We start from the raw sequence: 17498 nt of genomic DNA, 5'->3' as shown, positions 1-17498 counted from the left end.
CGCATTCTTTATCATGAAGCGGTATGCAAAGTTGTCAGCATTGTACGTAAACACCGCATGTTGGGTTGCATCAGCAGAGGGCTTTTGAACAAGACAAGTGGCGCTGTGGCCCTGAACACCTCATCTCTTGCCGCCCCTCCTGGGAACAAAGTCCAAGGAGAGATCCTGGAAGGTGACTTGTGGAGTTCACAAACACAATTAACTGTCCAGGTCAAACCTACAACACCGATACCATAAAGCAAAAATAAATAAATAAATAAATAAAATATATATATATATATATATATATATATATAAATACATCTACTGATAATTGAGTACGACATTAAATCACTGCATTAAAAGAGGTTTAAAAAATATTAGGAAATTTCAAGATGGAGGGTTAATAAAACAATGTGTTTTTTTTCCGCTCACAAGGCGTTTTGTTGTTGTAGTCAGAGTGTCCCTGGGTGAACAAAACGACTGGGGAATTTCCATTGGGCTCAGCCTTGGCATTCCTGGATGCCAGTCAGCCTTTACAAGTGGTGGCGATAAGCACAGCTGCAACAATGCAAAAGTCGGCAGCACTCGAGAGGTAATGCAGTGCACGTTCCCTGCACTCTCCGGAGGCCCGCTTTGCAACGGTCGCAGATACTGCGGATGTAAAAAGTCTACACACCCCTGCCAGGTTTTTGTGGTGTACTGCACCCTCCCGTCTGAAGTGATTTTAAACTTGTTACTGCATTAAATGCTGGAAAGGAAACGCGGAATAGCATGCAGCTGTTATTGTGTTCCATTCACGGAAAAGTTGCTTGTTACGGTACATGCATCTGTGAACACTTTATAAACAGGTGCTCTTGGTCTCTTCACACACACACACACACAACCGCACACACACTCATTAACCGTTAGTGGCCATATGGCATATACAGAACAACTGGTGCAAGCATGTGTGTAGTGTCGTTTATTTTTACCATCTTGAACACTTCCACGATGCCAAATATGTTCAAGTCGCATCTAATTTGTAAGTTTGTTTCATGAAAACTAACTGGAAATTTATTTTAGGGTTACTTGCCAAGGTTCCACACAAACAAATGACAACAAATATGGATTTTGTGGCAACCTAAAAAAAAAAAAAATTGTGGACCATGTCACACGGGCGAAGTTTTGTGCTCGAGATCAAATCAAACACACACACTTGGTCTTTCTGAATAAAACTATATTGCTTGTATTTTCAAAGGACTGCACACATATATTGGAGCAGTAGCTGTTGCATTTCATACTTGGGAGAGAAAAAAAAAAAAAAAGAGATCCCCTGATAACTGGGGTTTGCAGTATACAACAGCGAGTTTCATAATATCCCCCATCAGAGTAAACACGGTTTCATTCTTTAATAGGTCACAGGAGGACAATTGACAAGATGGGGGAGAAAAAAAACAAACAAAAAAAAACGGCGCTGCCCAAGATACTTAAGATGACCAGGAAACAAAATCCTCATATTAATTGTGATTGAACGTGAGGATATAGTGAGTGCAGAGCTCCTTGTGTTTTGAAAAGGAGCTGCGCAGACATCTGGCAGCTGATTGGCTGAAATGGTCCGCTAGGACGAGCAAACAAACAAACGTGGCGGCTAGCGCATTCTCATGTGCAGGCTGTGCTTGGGTCCGTCCACTCGTTCCAACTTCTCAAAGTGTTTCCTAGCATTACGGATATTGATGAGGGTGGCCGCGGAGGCTGTGGAAAACCAAGACAATTGAGGGGTCCATTTATTTGACTGACCACAACAAAAGTGATAAGCGGAACGTCCGAAGTCACAACACCGGACAGAGAACGGGATGTTGCTGACAGAGCAATACTGTCACTTTGTGGCATTTTTTAGGTAATGCTGGATTAAGGGTACAGGATAGTTTACATTATCATCTGCCTTGATAAAATTCATTCCTATATGTAATTGATATGTCATTAATTGCATGGCCCATACTGAGCAGCCACAAGCGTTCCTATGTTAAAGATCTGTGGTTATCATCATCACACTTCTTTTAATGTTGACTAGTTGTTGTTGTGTTTTTTTTAATCATTCCCTATAACATTCCTCGTAACAATAACAGAATTGAGAATGCCTTAAAATAATATATATATATAAATTATTTATTTATTAATGATTTAATTATATTTGAGTATTATAAATTATACTATTTATAAATAGATATATATAAATTATATATATATTTTTTTTATTATACCACTTCTCAGAATAACATCACAGTAACTTTGCAACTACTGTATATATTTTTTTAGTTAGAGAAAATAAGACAATAATAATATAAAAGACAAGATATTTACACCACTACTTATAAAATATAATAGTAACAATAATAATAATAATAATTATATAAAAGACTAAAAACAAATGCCTTAAAAGCAAAGGCATTTTAAGATATATTTTAATAATTACGAAAAAATATTTATATTTTAATATCAAATTCAGAAATTATCTCAACAATAATAATGTAAAATACTCAAAAATGCATTAAAACCAGATATTTTATAATGATACTACTAATCAAAATACATTAACAATACTACAAAACTTTCCCTGGAAACACATTAAAAGCTCAGCGAATTTATATATTTTTTCAATAATTATACTGATATTCATAAAAAACTTCAAAATACTGATATTCATAAAAAACTTCAAAATGCCATCAAAATCAAAGTTACCACCAATTCAATAAAAATATATACTACACTACTCAAAAAAATCTAAAAGATTTAGGACGGATTAGCTCTTTAGATGTTTACCGATTTTTAACATTTTGGTTGATCATCATATTATTTCTGTGCGTGTATGACTGTGGAGGCTCCATTGTATGATCCAGTCACTACTTACGAATAGACGGGTCTGACATGATGACCATGACGTATGTGTTGGAAGTGAAGACATCGATGAAGGCCGCAAAGTTGGAGTTCCTCACTTCCATGCTCTGGAAAGAGGCTGCCAGTTTGCTGAAATAAATAAATAATAAATATAAAAATAAATAAATAGGATGTCAGTCTAAAGAAGGCTGACCTAAACCTTGATGTTTTTGATTGAGAAGAAAAAAAAAAAACTGATGTGATGCAGTTTTACTCCAGTCCTGTGAGTGGCAGTAATGCATGCTAACAAAAACAAGTGCCACACTTAAAAGTTTGGTGGTGGGCTGATATAAATGATTAAAGCTCCTGCAAAATTTGGTGCATTAATTTAGATTTCTCAAATTGGCTTATTAGAATGTATTTGTGTCCAATATAATAATTTATTTCTTAATAATAAAATTAAAAATATTAAAATGTAATAAAAATAATGGTTAATATATATTATTTGCACTTACCTACAGCTGAGTTTGAACTGTTTGATAATGTTACTGATCTTCTCAAAGCGGTGAGCATCCCGCTGCTCTTTGCACTGGTAGTGGGAGATCACCTGCATTGAAAGCATTGTGCAAAAAAAAAAAATAGTCCCGAAGATATGTTTAGCTATGGAGGTTACATTATGCACAGATGCTGTTTAGTGCTACATAAATTGCTCTGACCAGAAAAGTGGCTCTCTCAAAGAGCAGGACTTCATCTGCCTCGATAATCTGTGCAAAATTCCTCAGGTTCGTCTCAAGTTGCTGCACGTTTGGAATAAGCTGGTACACAATGCTGGACCACGCCTGTGGGAATTCAGATAGAACCGTTAGTTAGCGCTAGCATCACTTGGAATTGCTTGTATAACTTGAAAAGAACTCTCACGAACGGTCATGTGGGCAAACCTTGTACAGGGTTTCATCCCAGATGGACGTCCTGAAGCATGTGCAAGCTAAAGGTCGGGACAATCTCTTTAAGTCCTCCTCACGCTCCTTAAAGATCTGTCAAGGACGCAGACGCACATAGCAAAGTTATTATAGTTACCAAAATAATTAAACTAAAATTGAAAAAATATTTTTATAAACAAAATAAAATCGAGGGTTTTTGCTGTTGAGATTTTACTACACATTCCTTATTGTGACCTGTATTAAAAAAAATAAATCTAATACTAAAACAAGTGAATCTAAAATGAATATTAACAAACACTCATTAAAAAAAATCATTAAAACTATATACATTTGAAAAACAAAAGTCAAAATGAAATAAAAAACAACCAAAATAAAAAATCTACTCCGTTTATTAGCATCGATCTGTGTTCTTGCATATCCCTACTATGATTAACATCCACCTTACCAAGTCTCTCTGGTCCTCCTGCACCAGATCCATTTTATGCACGAGGCAGAAAACTTTAGCGTCGGGGGAGTTCTGCAAAATGGCTTCCAGACACGATTGATAGTAATGCATGTCTTTCTCCAGCTCGCGGCTCTCCACGTCAAAAACATAAATAAGCACTTCCACATTCCTGAAGATGTTGTCCCTCTGGCTGGTGAAGTAATTCTCCATGAAAGTGTCTTGTCTGAGGGAAGAAATGTGGTTTGTCTTTCCGCAGATTATCAATCAGCAGCTGGCAAATAACAAATCTACTTTACCCTCCGCAATCCCAAAGGTTTAGAACAAGATTGCCAAGAAATCGCACGTGGGAGTGTTCCACATCAACTGCAGTTCACAAAATAAGTAAAAAAAAAAAAGGATTAAAGAAGCGGACAGAATATGAAAGCAGTCGTATTGACTCTTTTGAACGTTCTTACTTGTTGCTCCAAGGCGACGCGTGTCTCGAGCTATGTAATTTGCAAATATGATTGATCTCATACTGGTCTTTCCCGACCCACTTTTACCCATCAATAACACCTGAAAAAGACGTGTTTGACAGATCACTGAAATGAAACAAGTAAATTACAATGGTGGCAGATAATGGACGTAGACTGTCAACGTATCATTCTGACCACCCGTTAATTTCATGTAACTAATATAAAGGAACCAAAATATTACACACGACTCTCGGTATGCTGCAGTACAGTTCTATGCACACCACCGTAACCACAATAATGTCACTCAAAACTCAAATACCGTTGTGTTTAGAACGACACCGAGAGCGACCAACCTTTTTTTTCATGGCTGAACTGGACATCCCCTTCCGAGGACACGATGGAAGTTTGCGACGAGCTGCGGATCAGATGACTTCACGTGCGCAGCTCTCCCCTTCCTCGCCTTCTCAGCTGAGGCACACAAATTGCCACACATAGTTATACACTTACGTGTTCACTTTCACTGGAGCCACTTCAGCAAATGCGACAAGAAGCTAAAAAAAACCACTGCTAAAACTAACACTAACGAGGTGAAATTAGAAGTTCTAAATGATTATCTAACTTCATCCGAGTCTACTTAAAGTCCCGTAACAATATCTGAGCTAAAGCTAAATCAGCTAGCCAGACATACGGTACAGATTTATGCCATGTAGCTTAGCCGCTAGCTAAGGAAAATGTAACTACAATTAGAGTAGCTTACCCAAAGTGGAGAGAAAGTTTACTTGTGTTCAACCGAGAGTAGACATAAGTTATTGGCGTTAAAGAACCCAGTTGTGTACATTACTTGATGGGATCAGCGAGACAAGTTGAGATCAGCTGCTTCCTGTTTACGCTATAGTCACATGACGTGACGTATGAACCAGTTGTGGCTGACAGGCACACAAAAAAGGAAACGTCATTTCCGTTACGTAACAATTGTTTTATTTTCCTGAAAGGGCGCGTCCAAATGTTTGTATTGTATGATTGGTATGATATGCTAATTACGAACGTTAAAATTTGCGGGGTCAACCATCTATTTTCTATACTGCCTGTCTTCATTGAGTCATGGGTAATCTGGAACCGTTTTTTTTTTTTATTTGCCCGACGTAATAAAGTACAAATGTTAAGATAGCACACAATTTTATTCTAAAATAAAACTGTTTAACATAAGTTGAATGTTACGAGATATTTCATATTTTTAGTTTTCAAATGTAGAAAATTAGATAGTAAAAACTCGTGTTTTTTAGTTAAATGTTTAAGGGTTTATGGGATTGGATTGAACTATTACAACAAAACAAAAACACTATGTATGCAAAGGGGTAAAAAACAGAATTGTGTCCTGTGATGTACGACGACAAATTGTTGTAAATAACAAACATGAGTATAAATGGCTGTTTGTATGTGCCCTATGGATCTCAATTCACACTGAAAGTTACCTGGGATATACTCCAGTTGAGCTCACGTCACCCTTGACCCTTATGAAAAGAAGCACTACAGAAAAATATTGATCAAAGTAATATAATTACAGTGTAACAATAAGTTTCACATGGCAAAGAATTGATTAATTTATTGAAAAGACAGCGGGATACAAGTTATTATAAAAGTTTATTGTGTGTAATCTGCAAACCGTAACCCCGAACAACCCCGATTAGTTGATTACCACACGAGAGCACATGAGGCCTTTATAAGGGATGCATAATGTCTCTCACACAGCAATACAGGAATAACAAGTCATACAGTGTGACGAACAAAAGACCTTCCCGAACGAGCACTTCTTCACATCAATTATATGCCATTGACCTTAATATATGGGGGGGGGGCACATTATTTACTGGTTTTGCAAATTCTTCAGTGTATGTGTTTTAGAGTAAAATTTCTAATGAACATTTTCCACAGCCAGTTTTCCTGTTGGAATCCAAAAGTTTACATTTCTGAAAGTTAACAGTTGTTATGAACACAAAATCAAGAACAGTTATGCTCCACTTAGGAATTCAGCAAAAAAAGAGGAAAAGAGGAGAAACAAGATATGGTGTGAAAGTAGTGTATGGACAAATCTCTGTGGTACAATGTCGCACCCCTGACACTTGTCCGTTAGATTTGATCTCGGAGTGTGGCCAGCCTTTGAGACAGCTCGTCCTTTAGACCACAATAAGCAAAGACAATCACTGATTAGCCATCCATCCTGCTATTAATTATTAGCAGTTGATGGGAAACAATTCAAGAAGCCGCTTCACCTGTTCTGCTGAAGCCACGCTGGTGCCCACCGATCCCACCTGTCCCCGAGGGAGCTCCAGGTTCAGGTCCAAGCTAAACAAAGTACATCAAACATTAATACTCCTCAAATAAAAAATAAATGAGCACAAAATGTTAAATGATTTCTTAAAGCGCATTAGTACCCTGCTTCATCTGCCATCTCGTGTAGCAATGAATCCACTTGGTTCTGGAACACACATTAAAAGACGACGTGAGTGTGGTACGTATGTCGGAAATAAAGAGCACACTGTAAAGTGAATACCGCAGTTGTGTCGTGTACCTGCGGAGTTGACATTGTTGTGCTGCTACTCATCGTGTCTTCCATCTGCATTGTCTGAACATCCAGCGTCTCAAACTGGCGCTCAAACTTTTCCATGAGAGATGAAATCTGCGAGGCAAAAGTTGAATTTGTTCATGTAGCCATTTTTAGTCTTTCATATATAAATATATATATATATATATATATATTTTTAAACTACCTTCTCCAGATTCATGGACTTCAGAGTAACATCCATGCCTTTCACCACTCCAGCCATAGACTTTGTGACCTGAGAAGAAGCACATGGTTACTAAAGTGTAAGAGATAAGGAGCACATTTTCTATGCTTTAAAATTACACAACAGGTTTTAATACTCGTTTGCATGTTATATTGACGTTGCCATCATAAGAACATGGATAAAAACCCCGATTTGTAAATTAACTGCTTCTCTGTACTGTCCAAAAATTTCTGCTAGCATTTTGTTGAATAATTTAACTACTAAACAGAGTCATTTATGTGACATGAGATCCTGATTGTTAAACTGCAGCAAATTACACAACATTTTTAAATGGTATAAAATAGGACCGACCTTGTCTTGTTGGTTTGACGTGCAAATTACAGGATTGTGCGCATGCGAGTGTACACACTGTTATGTTCCTTTCTTGCTTTGGTTCTGTTACATAAGGCTGCTTAACTGATATACATATTGTTTAGATATGCTTTTATTTTAATGTAGTTTTATAATTGACCGAGTCAGTATATAACATGAGCATGAACTAAAAAAATGAAAATAAAATATTTTTATGGCGCTATGCTTTGCCTCCATATTGAGAAGGGATGTTGGATACTACTTTTTTTTTTTTTAAAGACCAATATCAGTACTCAACTCAAGATACCATACCACTACTAAATTTGAAATGATGCCCCCCCCCCCCCAAATGCTTAAAATTGCATTAAATTAATTGCAATTTACCAATTTTCTCATTTCTAGTTCCTGATCGTAAAACGGCCTTCGCAAATAGCGATACCTTGAAATAAGGCCGGGTAGCGGCCTGATACCGATACCAGATATCGGTAATCGACTATCCCCAACCTTGCACCCAGGTTTTGACTATTCATGACAGGGCTCACTTTATACCACTCAGTCAAAGTACCTGGTTCATCGTGACAGCAGTCTGGACCCTTGCGGCCACCGCTTCTACACGAGCGCTCATCCTCAAGTAGGTCAAAGACTGATTCTTCTGTCTGATGGCGTTCTCTGCATGGATCCTAGCCACGTCCGTGTTTCCTTTCTGGATGGCCTAAAGGCACACAAACGGTGTCAAATGTCTGCGGCCAACTCTAGTCCCAACCAGTAGTTTTGGCCACATACTTTCTTGACTTTCGCCTTCTCCACTTTCTCGTCTTTTTCGCATTTCTTGGAGTTTCTTTGGAGTTCTTTGGCGGCAAACTTCAAATTGAAAAGATGCTCTAAGATACGAGGTTAAAGGAAATTCAAGTAAAGACGGTACACATTTTTGAATGATGAGGGCAGAGCGTGACTCAGAGCTCTCAACAAAACAATACAGTAGAAACATTCTCACGTCACAGATATAGACAAAACGGAAATGGATATAACGAAAACGATTAAAACGGAAAAAATAAAATAACTCGTTAACCATACGAGAACTCAGTAGCTAGTGACAAATACAAGTAATTTAGATAGTATTTAATCTTAAATGCCTGAGGTTGCCATTGCTAACTTTCAACCACATGTAAAAGATGCAATCATAGTTTAAAGTAACATTTCGATTACTATAAACTGTACAGTAGTACTAAAAAGGAATACTAGTTGGCGGTGGTTTAAATTAAACAATAATAATAATATATAAAAAAATTAAAAAACAGGTTGTACTTGTCGGGGGATTTCCAATAAAACCATTAGCAACAGAGCTTATTCAAGGCCTTTAGCACAGTTCAAACTGCTGTACGGTAGACTACAAAACTGAAGCTGCGCTTTTAAATTAAAAAAAATATATGACAGTTTAGCAAAAGTTTATGTGTTTATAACGTAAACAAAACCAGTATCGCCCATAAACATACAGTATTGTTAAGTTCGGCGCATGAAACCTTCGCAATAGCATGCCATCACTTCTCTTACTTAAACTGTTTTTAGAAGGATACTATCCATGCTGTGTATCCCACGGTTGCTTCGACGGAAGCGCCAAACAAAAAGTGTAAATTAAAGCCGGAATTGTCCCCAAATCCGTCAGACTTAACTGGTTTCTGTCTACCGTCTCCGTCGTCTCCCGCACTTCCTGGTGTCTTACCAAAATACGGCTAACGTCACCGTCAGGTGGCGTTGCTTCTCGTTCAACGTCACAAGGAGACGAGACCCGCCTTTCGCGTGATTGTACGCCAAAGTCGCAGCCATATTGGATGTGGAAAAGTGGAATTCTCTTGAAGATACTTCATTCATTTGGATCTTGCAGATCTAGCAACTGTTTTACACTCAAAGCAAGACCACTCATGGAATTTAGACTAAACAATGGCTTTTAATTGTATTTGGTAATTATTGCATTATTTTTCAAAAATCATTTGCTGACCCTTGCAACGAATATTTTGAAGCCCTGTGTGTGCATTAAACTGTGAATTGCTGGGACAAAACCTGTTTTGTATTGACCTGAAGAAACTACTCTGATTGTTAGTTGTCTCCAGCAATTGCCATTACATCTTATCATGGCATGAAATTCCAAACATTTGCCTCTGCATTTTGTTGTTATATATTTTAAAAAGCGAATTGAACTTGACATTAGAAGTCAAGGAACACAATAGGAAATACTTTCGCGTACTACTGTCCAGTTTATGTAAAAAAAAAAAAGTTAACGTGAAGAAAGATGGCAGTTTTGGTACACATCTTGACAAAACCGAAGTGTATGTATGAATATATAAATATATAAATATGCATTACCCGTTGGTCAAAAATGTTCCGTTCATGACGTTGGCGATGCTAAACTCGCAGTCTAATTGGGCTGGGTTGTGAGGTGGGCGGGGCCAGAGCTTGATTGATGATAAAAGATTTACGTTGTGTGGATCTCGGCGGGGGAGAGTGGATGACTCACTCAGTCCGCTCCGCTGCGATGTTTCACCCCGCAACAGCTCGGCCAGCAGTGCGGTGGCACGCCGGCGGAGCAGCGTCACTGACAGGTTGCTGTGCTCCACGAAGTCCAACTCCCTCCACCCTCAACATCCTTAACATACTCTCGACTGACCCGTAACATAAACACTTCAGCTCGGACACTTTTGAGTGGGCTCCAAGTTGCGAGAACGATCAGCGTCGTGATTTGCCGTAAATGTTCGTGACGCCCGATTGCCATGGAAACAGTTCTGCTGTTTTGAGGAAAGGATAACTGTGCGTGGCAGCGTTTTTCCTCTTTCAAAAGAGGTCCGACAAACCTGTTGGATATACAGTATAGTCTTTTTGTTGTTGCTTTTTTTGTGGCTGTACGTTCTATTTTAAATTGTCAGGTAAAAAACACAGGTAAGTTTTTTTTTTTACTCCATTATGTTTTTCCATCATGTCAACTTTAAAAAACAGCAAACTTAAATTAGTGATATATCAAATCTCACATGTTCTAAAATATCTATACTGAGCATCATTGCCTTTATTTGTTATTGTATAGTTGTGCTTTCTTTTAACCTCTGATGGACCGTTTGTTGTGTTTTTGTGCCATTGGATGCAGATTCTTCATTGAGCAGCTGTATGACTCATGGCGTTGTACTTATAAAAAAAGAAAAGAAAAAAAAGAAAAGTGGGAGTGGGGAATAGGAGTCCTGCAGCAGGACCCAGCTGATTTAAACCCGTAGCCAGTCACTGACCGGCTTTACTTTTATTTAGATGTGTTTAATAAACTACATCAGCTTGCAGTGCTAAAAAAAAAATAGATGCCGATCGTGTTTACATCAGCAGACAAAGGAGTTGAATGATTTTTAAGCTTAAATTGGCCGACAATGACACTGTATTGTAAATGGTATTATGTGCTGCTACTTCATCAAGTACCTACCTATTTATAGTTTATAATGGTACTGACAAGGATAATCTTTGACCCTATCATTAAAATGTTACATTAAAACACAATTCCCTCCACTCACATTCCATTTGTGCCATTTAACTCAAGCACAGCAACGGGAAGCGTATATAAAAAGTGAAATGTCTCTCTAATATTAAAGCAAAAGAGATTATTAGAATACACATTTGTAATATTGTCACAAATGTGTCTTAGTGGCTTTTAATGCAATTTTAATGTTGACTCCTGAAATTGACGTTGGCCTTGAAGAGTGAACAAGTGAATGAGTGAGTCATCCCACAAATAATGACGTCTCAATACAATGCAATGTTCTCGCCTCATAACAGCAGGAATAAAAGCACCTCATTATGCACAGATGCCCTCAAGTGTGTAAACCGCATGACATGGTTAGATTCATCACCACCACTTCACAGGAGACGAGTTTATAGAGGACCAGCACAGACGACATTCACCATCTTACCTCAATGTTACGTATTACGTAAGGGAAAAGTCTGAATCATATCAAGGATTGAATTAAATGGATGGAATTCTATTGTTTTCTTGTACGCTTTGTTTTATTAGCAGGAATATCTGATCTGTTAGGACCTAGCTTTGGAACAAGAGGGTAACGATAAAAAAAAAAAAAAAGTGGACTACATAAGAGATATTTGTCTGAATCTTTTCTATTTTTGAGCTGCCCTTGTGCAAGGCATATATGCACATGAAAGTATCAATTAAAAGTAAATAATATATTATTTTTGAATATTTTTCACTTACTGGTAATATCCTGCCCCTTTAAATTCCATAGATTTACATATTGACAGATCACATTATGGAAAAGTTAGGAAATGACCGTGTTTATTTTAGTCAATTTTTTTTTCCATCACAAAAAGTTGGCATTTGAGCAGGGGTGTGTAGACTTTTTATATCTGCCAATCTATCAAATTTAAAGGGGCAGGGAGATTACAAAAGATATTAAAAATATTACATATATTGGCTATTCAAGTCCAGAGATGCTGTTGCCACCTGGTGGTAGCTTGCTACAGCTTTTGCCTGAACCCAATAGTGAAAAGTTCTTGATTTAGTGAATACAGTATACTGTTAATTCCATTGAGATCAATTCATTGAAGACTCTGAATTGAGAATGTCTTTTTATGTCCCGTGATTGACTGTTTTTTTTAACACAAGTATCTGTACTTCTCTTTAAGTACACATTGCGAGTACTTTTGCCACCTCTGTTCACAGGCAACCATGATGGTGCCCCCATCTGAGAAACGATTCCACAACTTGACCCTGGAGCAACTCCAGGCTCTGGACAAAGTCCTGACCGAGGTCATTTCCATCCACGGGCGAGGGAATTTTCCAACATTGCAAGTGAGCGCCAAAGACATCATCCGCGTGGTAAAGGATCGACTTGTGGAACGAAACATCCGTGTTAAGGATATACGCCTCAACGGAGCCACAGCCAGCCACGTCCTGGTGAGGGACAACGGCCTGGACGTCAGGGACTTGGATATCATTTTTGGAGTGGAGTTGCCCAGGCAGGAGGACTTCCATGTGATCAAGGAGGTGGTGCTGGGTAGTTTGAGAGACCTCCTCCCATATGGAGTTAACAGACGCAAGATCACCTGCCTTACCATGAAAGAAGCTTACGTACAAAAGATGGTGAAAGTGTTCAACACGCACGACAAATGGAGCCTCATCTCTCTGTCCAACAACAGAGCCAAAACACTGGGCCTGAGGTTTGTCAGTACCCTCCGCAGGCAGTTTGAATTTAGCGTCGACTCCTTCCAGATCATCCTGGACCGCATGCTGGAGTCCTACTGGGAGACTGACAGGAGACAAGGGAGGAACTTGTCCTCGGATGCTCAGAAGTCGTCTTCAAAAAACAACCAGGGGGGAAACGAAGAGCGAGAGCATTCGAGCGAGCCTCCGGTTGACTCCAAGATGGCGTCTGGTGGAGAAACAGCACATCATAGTGAAGCGGTTGAGGAGGAAGAGCTTCCTGATGAGACTGAAAAGTGTGAGGGACAGTTAGCACCCGAGGATGCCGATTTTAAGCTGAACTCTCAGCAGGAAGAGCCAGAAATAGACATACACTCTGAGGAGGACATTGTTTTTGAACTAAGTGATGACAAGGAAGAGTTTCCAAAGGCATCTTCTCCAACGTGTGCATGTTTAAAACTGCAGGTTCAAGACGAGGCCTCTCATTCGCGCATCTCTATTACAGCATTGGTCGGTAAATCATCCGTGCAGGATTGTGTCCAAGTGGACTCTGCCATCGCCAGCCTGCAAGAGTCCCGCCACGAGTTCTCCTCTCCTCCCCCGGCTAAGAAAACCTGCACCACGTCCCCGGAGGTTGTACCAGACTACTGCCCCTCGCCTAAACTGCAAAGAAAAATGTCCCACAAAATGATCTGCAGTCCTGAGAAATGGTCTTTGCTCACAGACGTGTCCGATATGACCACTCAGCTGTTTGCGCCCATTGAGATACCCACTCAGATTCAAGATGGAGCTCATGGGACAGCTTCCTCGCAGAGGAGCTCAGCAAATCTTTCAGGTGCAGCGAGCACACTCCAAGCCGGACCTGAAACCGGTCAGGCTACCGAGCTAACCGTGAAGCCCAAACGTTCCAAGAAGCCTCCAGATTGTGACACCGGAGGCCAAACTCCCGACGCAAACGTGGGACTGAGCCAGGATTCCCGTGCAGAAACTCCCCCACCCAGCTGTGGTTTGACCTCATGGGGGTCCTCCATGGTTGTGGAGGCAGAGTGCATGTATGGCGACTTCAACCAGGCCGTGGAGCACCTACGGCAGCGCCTCATCGCCACCCACCACCCCGAAGAGATCCGGGGAGGCGGCCTGCTGAAATACGGCCACCTCTTGGTGAGGAACTTCCGTCCGGCCAGCGAGACGGAGATCAAGTCTTTGGAGAGGTACATGTGCTCACGCTTCTTCATCGACTTCCCCGAAGTGAAGGAGCAGCAGCGCAAGATGGAGGCCTACCTGCATTGCCATTTCACGGGCAGCGAGGAGAGCAGCAAGTACGACTTCCTGATGACCCTGCGCCGCATCATCGACGAGAGCACCGTGTGCCTGATGGGCCACGAGAGGCGGCAGACGCTCAACATGATCACCGTCCTGGCTCTGAGGGTCCTGGGGGAGCAGAACGCCATCCCCAACGCCGCTAACGTCACGTGCTTCTACCAACCGGCCCCTTACATGAGCGAGCCCATTTACGGAAGCTACTTCATTGCGCAGGCCCAACCCCCGCTGGTCTACCACCCCTACCCGGTCCACGTGCACATGCAAAGCGGCCTGGTGTAGCCACGGCGTTGTGCCCTCTGGGAGGCGGGAAGGCAGATTTCAGCACGTGCTAGCGAAAAGGCACTGATGCTTTGAAGATGAGGCACCCACCCGGGCACAGAGTCCTTTAATGCTTTGACATCTTCACCTTGGTCAGGACCGAGTGGGGTGTAAAAGCAAAGAATGTGAGGCTTTCACCTCGTCGACTTTGGAAAGAAAAGTGGACACAGAGCACAGGAGGCTAGGATGGAAAAATGGTTCTGATCATCTAATACGAACCCCAAATCTGATGAAGTTGGGACACCGAGTAAAACGTAAACCGTAGAATGCAATGATTTCCAAATCCTTTTCAAACGACATCTAAGTTGCTCAATAGTCTGGTGTCTCCGTCGTATTTGCGCTTCATAACGTGCCACATATTTTCAACAGGAGACACGTCTGGTCTGCAGGCAAGTCGAGATGTGCAAGTTACAGCCTATACCGTCACTCATGCCGGCATTTGAACTTCGCGCTGATAAAAATCTGAATTGTCCTTTTCCTCTTTGGCGCAAAAGACGATTTCCAAAAACAATTACAAATGTGGACTCGTCAGACCGCAGCACACTTTTCCACTTTGCATCAGTCCAGTTTCTGAAGTGTTCCTGAGCACTTTCCGCCTTGCCACGTACATGTAGAAATTTCTCCAGATTCTCCCAATCTTTTGATGATGAAATTCCTGAATTCCTTACAATAGTACGTTGACTAACAATCAAAAGTCATTTTTAACGGGGCTGGCAGTAAATTATTTAAGAGTTAAACTGTTGGGACTATTTGCTCACGCAGTTGTTTAGAATGTGGAGAACCTTGTCCAATTCCTTGCGTGTGAACAACTGAGCCTTTCGGGAATGCTCCTTTTATAATCAATCATGGCACCTTACCTGCTACAAATTAGCATGTTCACCTGTGGAATGTTCTAAATAGATTTTTTTTTTCTAGCATTCCTCAACTGTCCCATCTTTTTTGGAACGCATTGCAAGCATCAAATTCAATATATCTTGTCTTTATAGTCAATTAAACATAGGTTGAAAAGGATTTGCAGATCATTGTATTCAACAACATCCCAACTTGACTGGAATTGGTCTATGACTGTGTTTGGAATCATTTACTCAGTCCCAACTTGTTAATCCCGATATAGTTTTCCTATAATGGACTACATACTGAAAAAAAAAGAAAAAGAAACGTGGATGAATACAAAACACTTTATGTGCATGATCATCCTTGTTGTGATGCACGACAACTGAATTGGTCTCCTGCTGAAGGAGGCACTATATTGGGCAAAACCTGCACTCACTATACATTTGAACAGCACTACAAAATAGTATATGACCATATTAGGCATAGTGATTCCGAACACAGCTGTTTGGTGAAATGTTGTCATGTGGTTTGACTCTTAAGCATGTGACGTTATTCAGTGTGTAGAATTGTGACTATGATGTGTAACCGTAAAAGGTTTTAGTGTGTACCGTATAGGGTTGCAAATTTTCAGTTCCACTGGGAACTAATGGAAATATACTGAACATTTGCAAACTTGCTATTTGTTCTATAGCATATGCATAAAGAGACTGATTTTTCGGAATTATCTTGAAATAATTGTGAAAAACAACATTTTATTCCCATAAAATGATTAACAGTTTCATTCTCAAGTATTTGGTTATAAATATGAAAACTTGTCAGTAATTTGTCTTTTAATTTCATGTTGAAAGTTAAATGCTGGATAATTGTAATTAATCTAGATATTACACTGCAATGCTCCATTCAGAGGATTACTTTAAAATAAAGTGATTAGGTTTTAGTGTGTGTGACAAACTGAGCAGTGTTTTTTTTTTTTTAGTAGTGGATTTAACGAGAATGACTTGTCGGGGTTGTGTGGTCTATGATGTTTTTAGGCAGCACAGTTATGTGTACATTCACTGACCACAACATTAGGTACACTTGCAGAACCCAATTAGACGCAATTTAAGAAATTGCACCTTCACATTGATAATTTTGATAAGACGTTGTAAAAGAGGTATTCATTTTACAATATTACAGTGCAGAATTGTGCTGCACTATATTGGCAGAATATGCAAATTAGGACTGGTTGCTGCAAAACTACTGAATCAAACCTTAGTGTATGTTTTGGATGTCAAGTAAAACAGAGGTGTTAACTCTTTGACTGCCAGACGTTTTCAGAAAAGGGATGCCGTGGGTGCCAGCCGATTTTAAGCATTTTTGACTGATCTTTCAAGGTCCATAGAAAATTATGTGTTTTGGACTATGTTTGGAAACACACATACTACCAAATGAAAGATTGGACTCTCATCTTTCATCAGAAAAAAAAAGTTTGTTTCTACCTTATTCCGTTTTTCAGTAATCAACAATAGAAAATGGTTAGTTTCACCTCTGTTTTGAAACAAACGTCTTTTAACGTCTTTGGCACTCCCCCATAGGATTTTACTAAACGTTATTTAACGTTTTTGGCAGTCAAAGAGTTAAAATACATATTTTTAAATGTATTTGCAATACATATTTTCAATGTGTATCGCTGTACCTAATGTTGGAGCAGGTGTGTTTGTGACTATACGGTATACAAAAAATATTACTACTCTTCAAGCACAGGTTGTTCACACTTTATCTGAGACTGAAGCACAACATAACTCATTCACTGCCATTGACGGCTATAGACGTCAAAAATCTATTTTAACTGGACTAGCAGTGAATGAGTTAAACGCACATACAGTGGATATAAAAAGTCTACACACCCCTGTGTCCAAATGCCAGCTTTTTTGTGACATAAAAATAAGACCACAATCTTTTTTTTTCTTTCTAGCAGAAGCCTGATTGCTTGGAACTAACCTGTTCATAATTCCCTCTACCTTTACTAAGGACCCCAGTTGCAGCTGA

The 17498-nt window shown here is 39.7% G+C and overlaps 3 protein-coding genes across 4 annotated transcripts; 1 reads left to right on the top strand and 2 right to left on the bottom strand.

Annotated features, from left to right (window-relative positions):
* Window positions 1-1177: 1177 nt before the first annotated feature.
* rraga (Ras-related GTP binding A) lies at window positions 1178-5595 on the bottom strand. 2 transcript variants are annotated; one of them, XM_077547000.1, is made up of 10 exons: window positions 5434-5595; window positions 5030-5144; window positions 4677-4776; window positions 4518-4584; window positions 4222-4444; window positions 3774-3869; window positions 3552-3674; window positions 3351-3442; window positions 2870-2985; window positions 1178-1713 (listed from the first exon to the last, which is right to left on the bottom strand). In XM_077547000.1, the coding sequence occupies exons 2-10, from the start codon at window positions 5054-5056 to the stop codon at window positions 1610-1612; spliced, it is 948 nt and encodes a 315-aa protein (XP_077403126.1). In that variant the 5' UTR covers window positions 5057-5144; window positions 5434-5595; the 3' UTR covers window positions 1178-1609. The 2 variants fall into 2 exon arrangements, with proteins under 2 accessions (XP_077403126.1, XP_077403127.1); XM_077547001.1 differs by having other exon boundaries at window positions 5518-5571.
* A 703-nt stretch (window positions 5596-6298) lies between these two features.
* On the bottom strand, window positions 6299-9556 carry chmp1b (charged multivesicular body protein 1B). The gene is made up of 8 exons (XM_077547002.1): window positions 9388-9556; window positions 8597-8694; window positions 8379-8525; window positions 7445-7513; window positions 7246-7353; window positions 7109-7152; window positions 6947-7019; window positions 6299-6848 (listed from the first exon to the last, which is right to left on the bottom strand). Exons 1-8 carry the CDS (start codon window positions 9392-9394, stop codon window positions 6804-6806), a joined length of 591 nt encoding a protein of 196 aa, XP_077403128.1. The 5' UTR covers window positions 9395-9556; the 3' UTR covers window positions 6299-6803.
* Window positions 9557-10320: 764 nt separating this feature from the next.
* On the top strand, window positions 10321-16736 carry LOC144036719 (terminal nucleotidyltransferase 5C-like). The gene is made up of 2 exons (XM_077547556.1): window positions 10321-10744; window positions 12516-16736. The coding sequence occupies exon 2, from the start codon at window positions 12522-12524 to the stop codon at window positions 14595-14597; it is 2076 nt and encodes a 691-aa protein (XP_077403682.1). The 5' UTR covers window positions 10321-10744; window positions 12516-12521; the 3' UTR covers window positions 14598-16736.
* Window positions 16737-17498: the final 762 nt, after the last annotated feature.

The sequence above is a fragment of the Vanacampus margaritifer genome, chromosome 16 (assembly GCF_051991255.1).
Source record: "Vanacampus margaritifer isolate UIUO_Vmar chromosome 16, RoL_Vmar_1.0, whole genome shotgun sequence".
Lineage (NCBI taxonomy): Eukaryota > Metazoa > Chordata > Actinopteri > Syngnathiformes > Syngnathidae > Vanacampus > Vanacampus margaritifer.
This window is presented reverse-complemented; position numbering and strand designations above follow the sequence as displayed.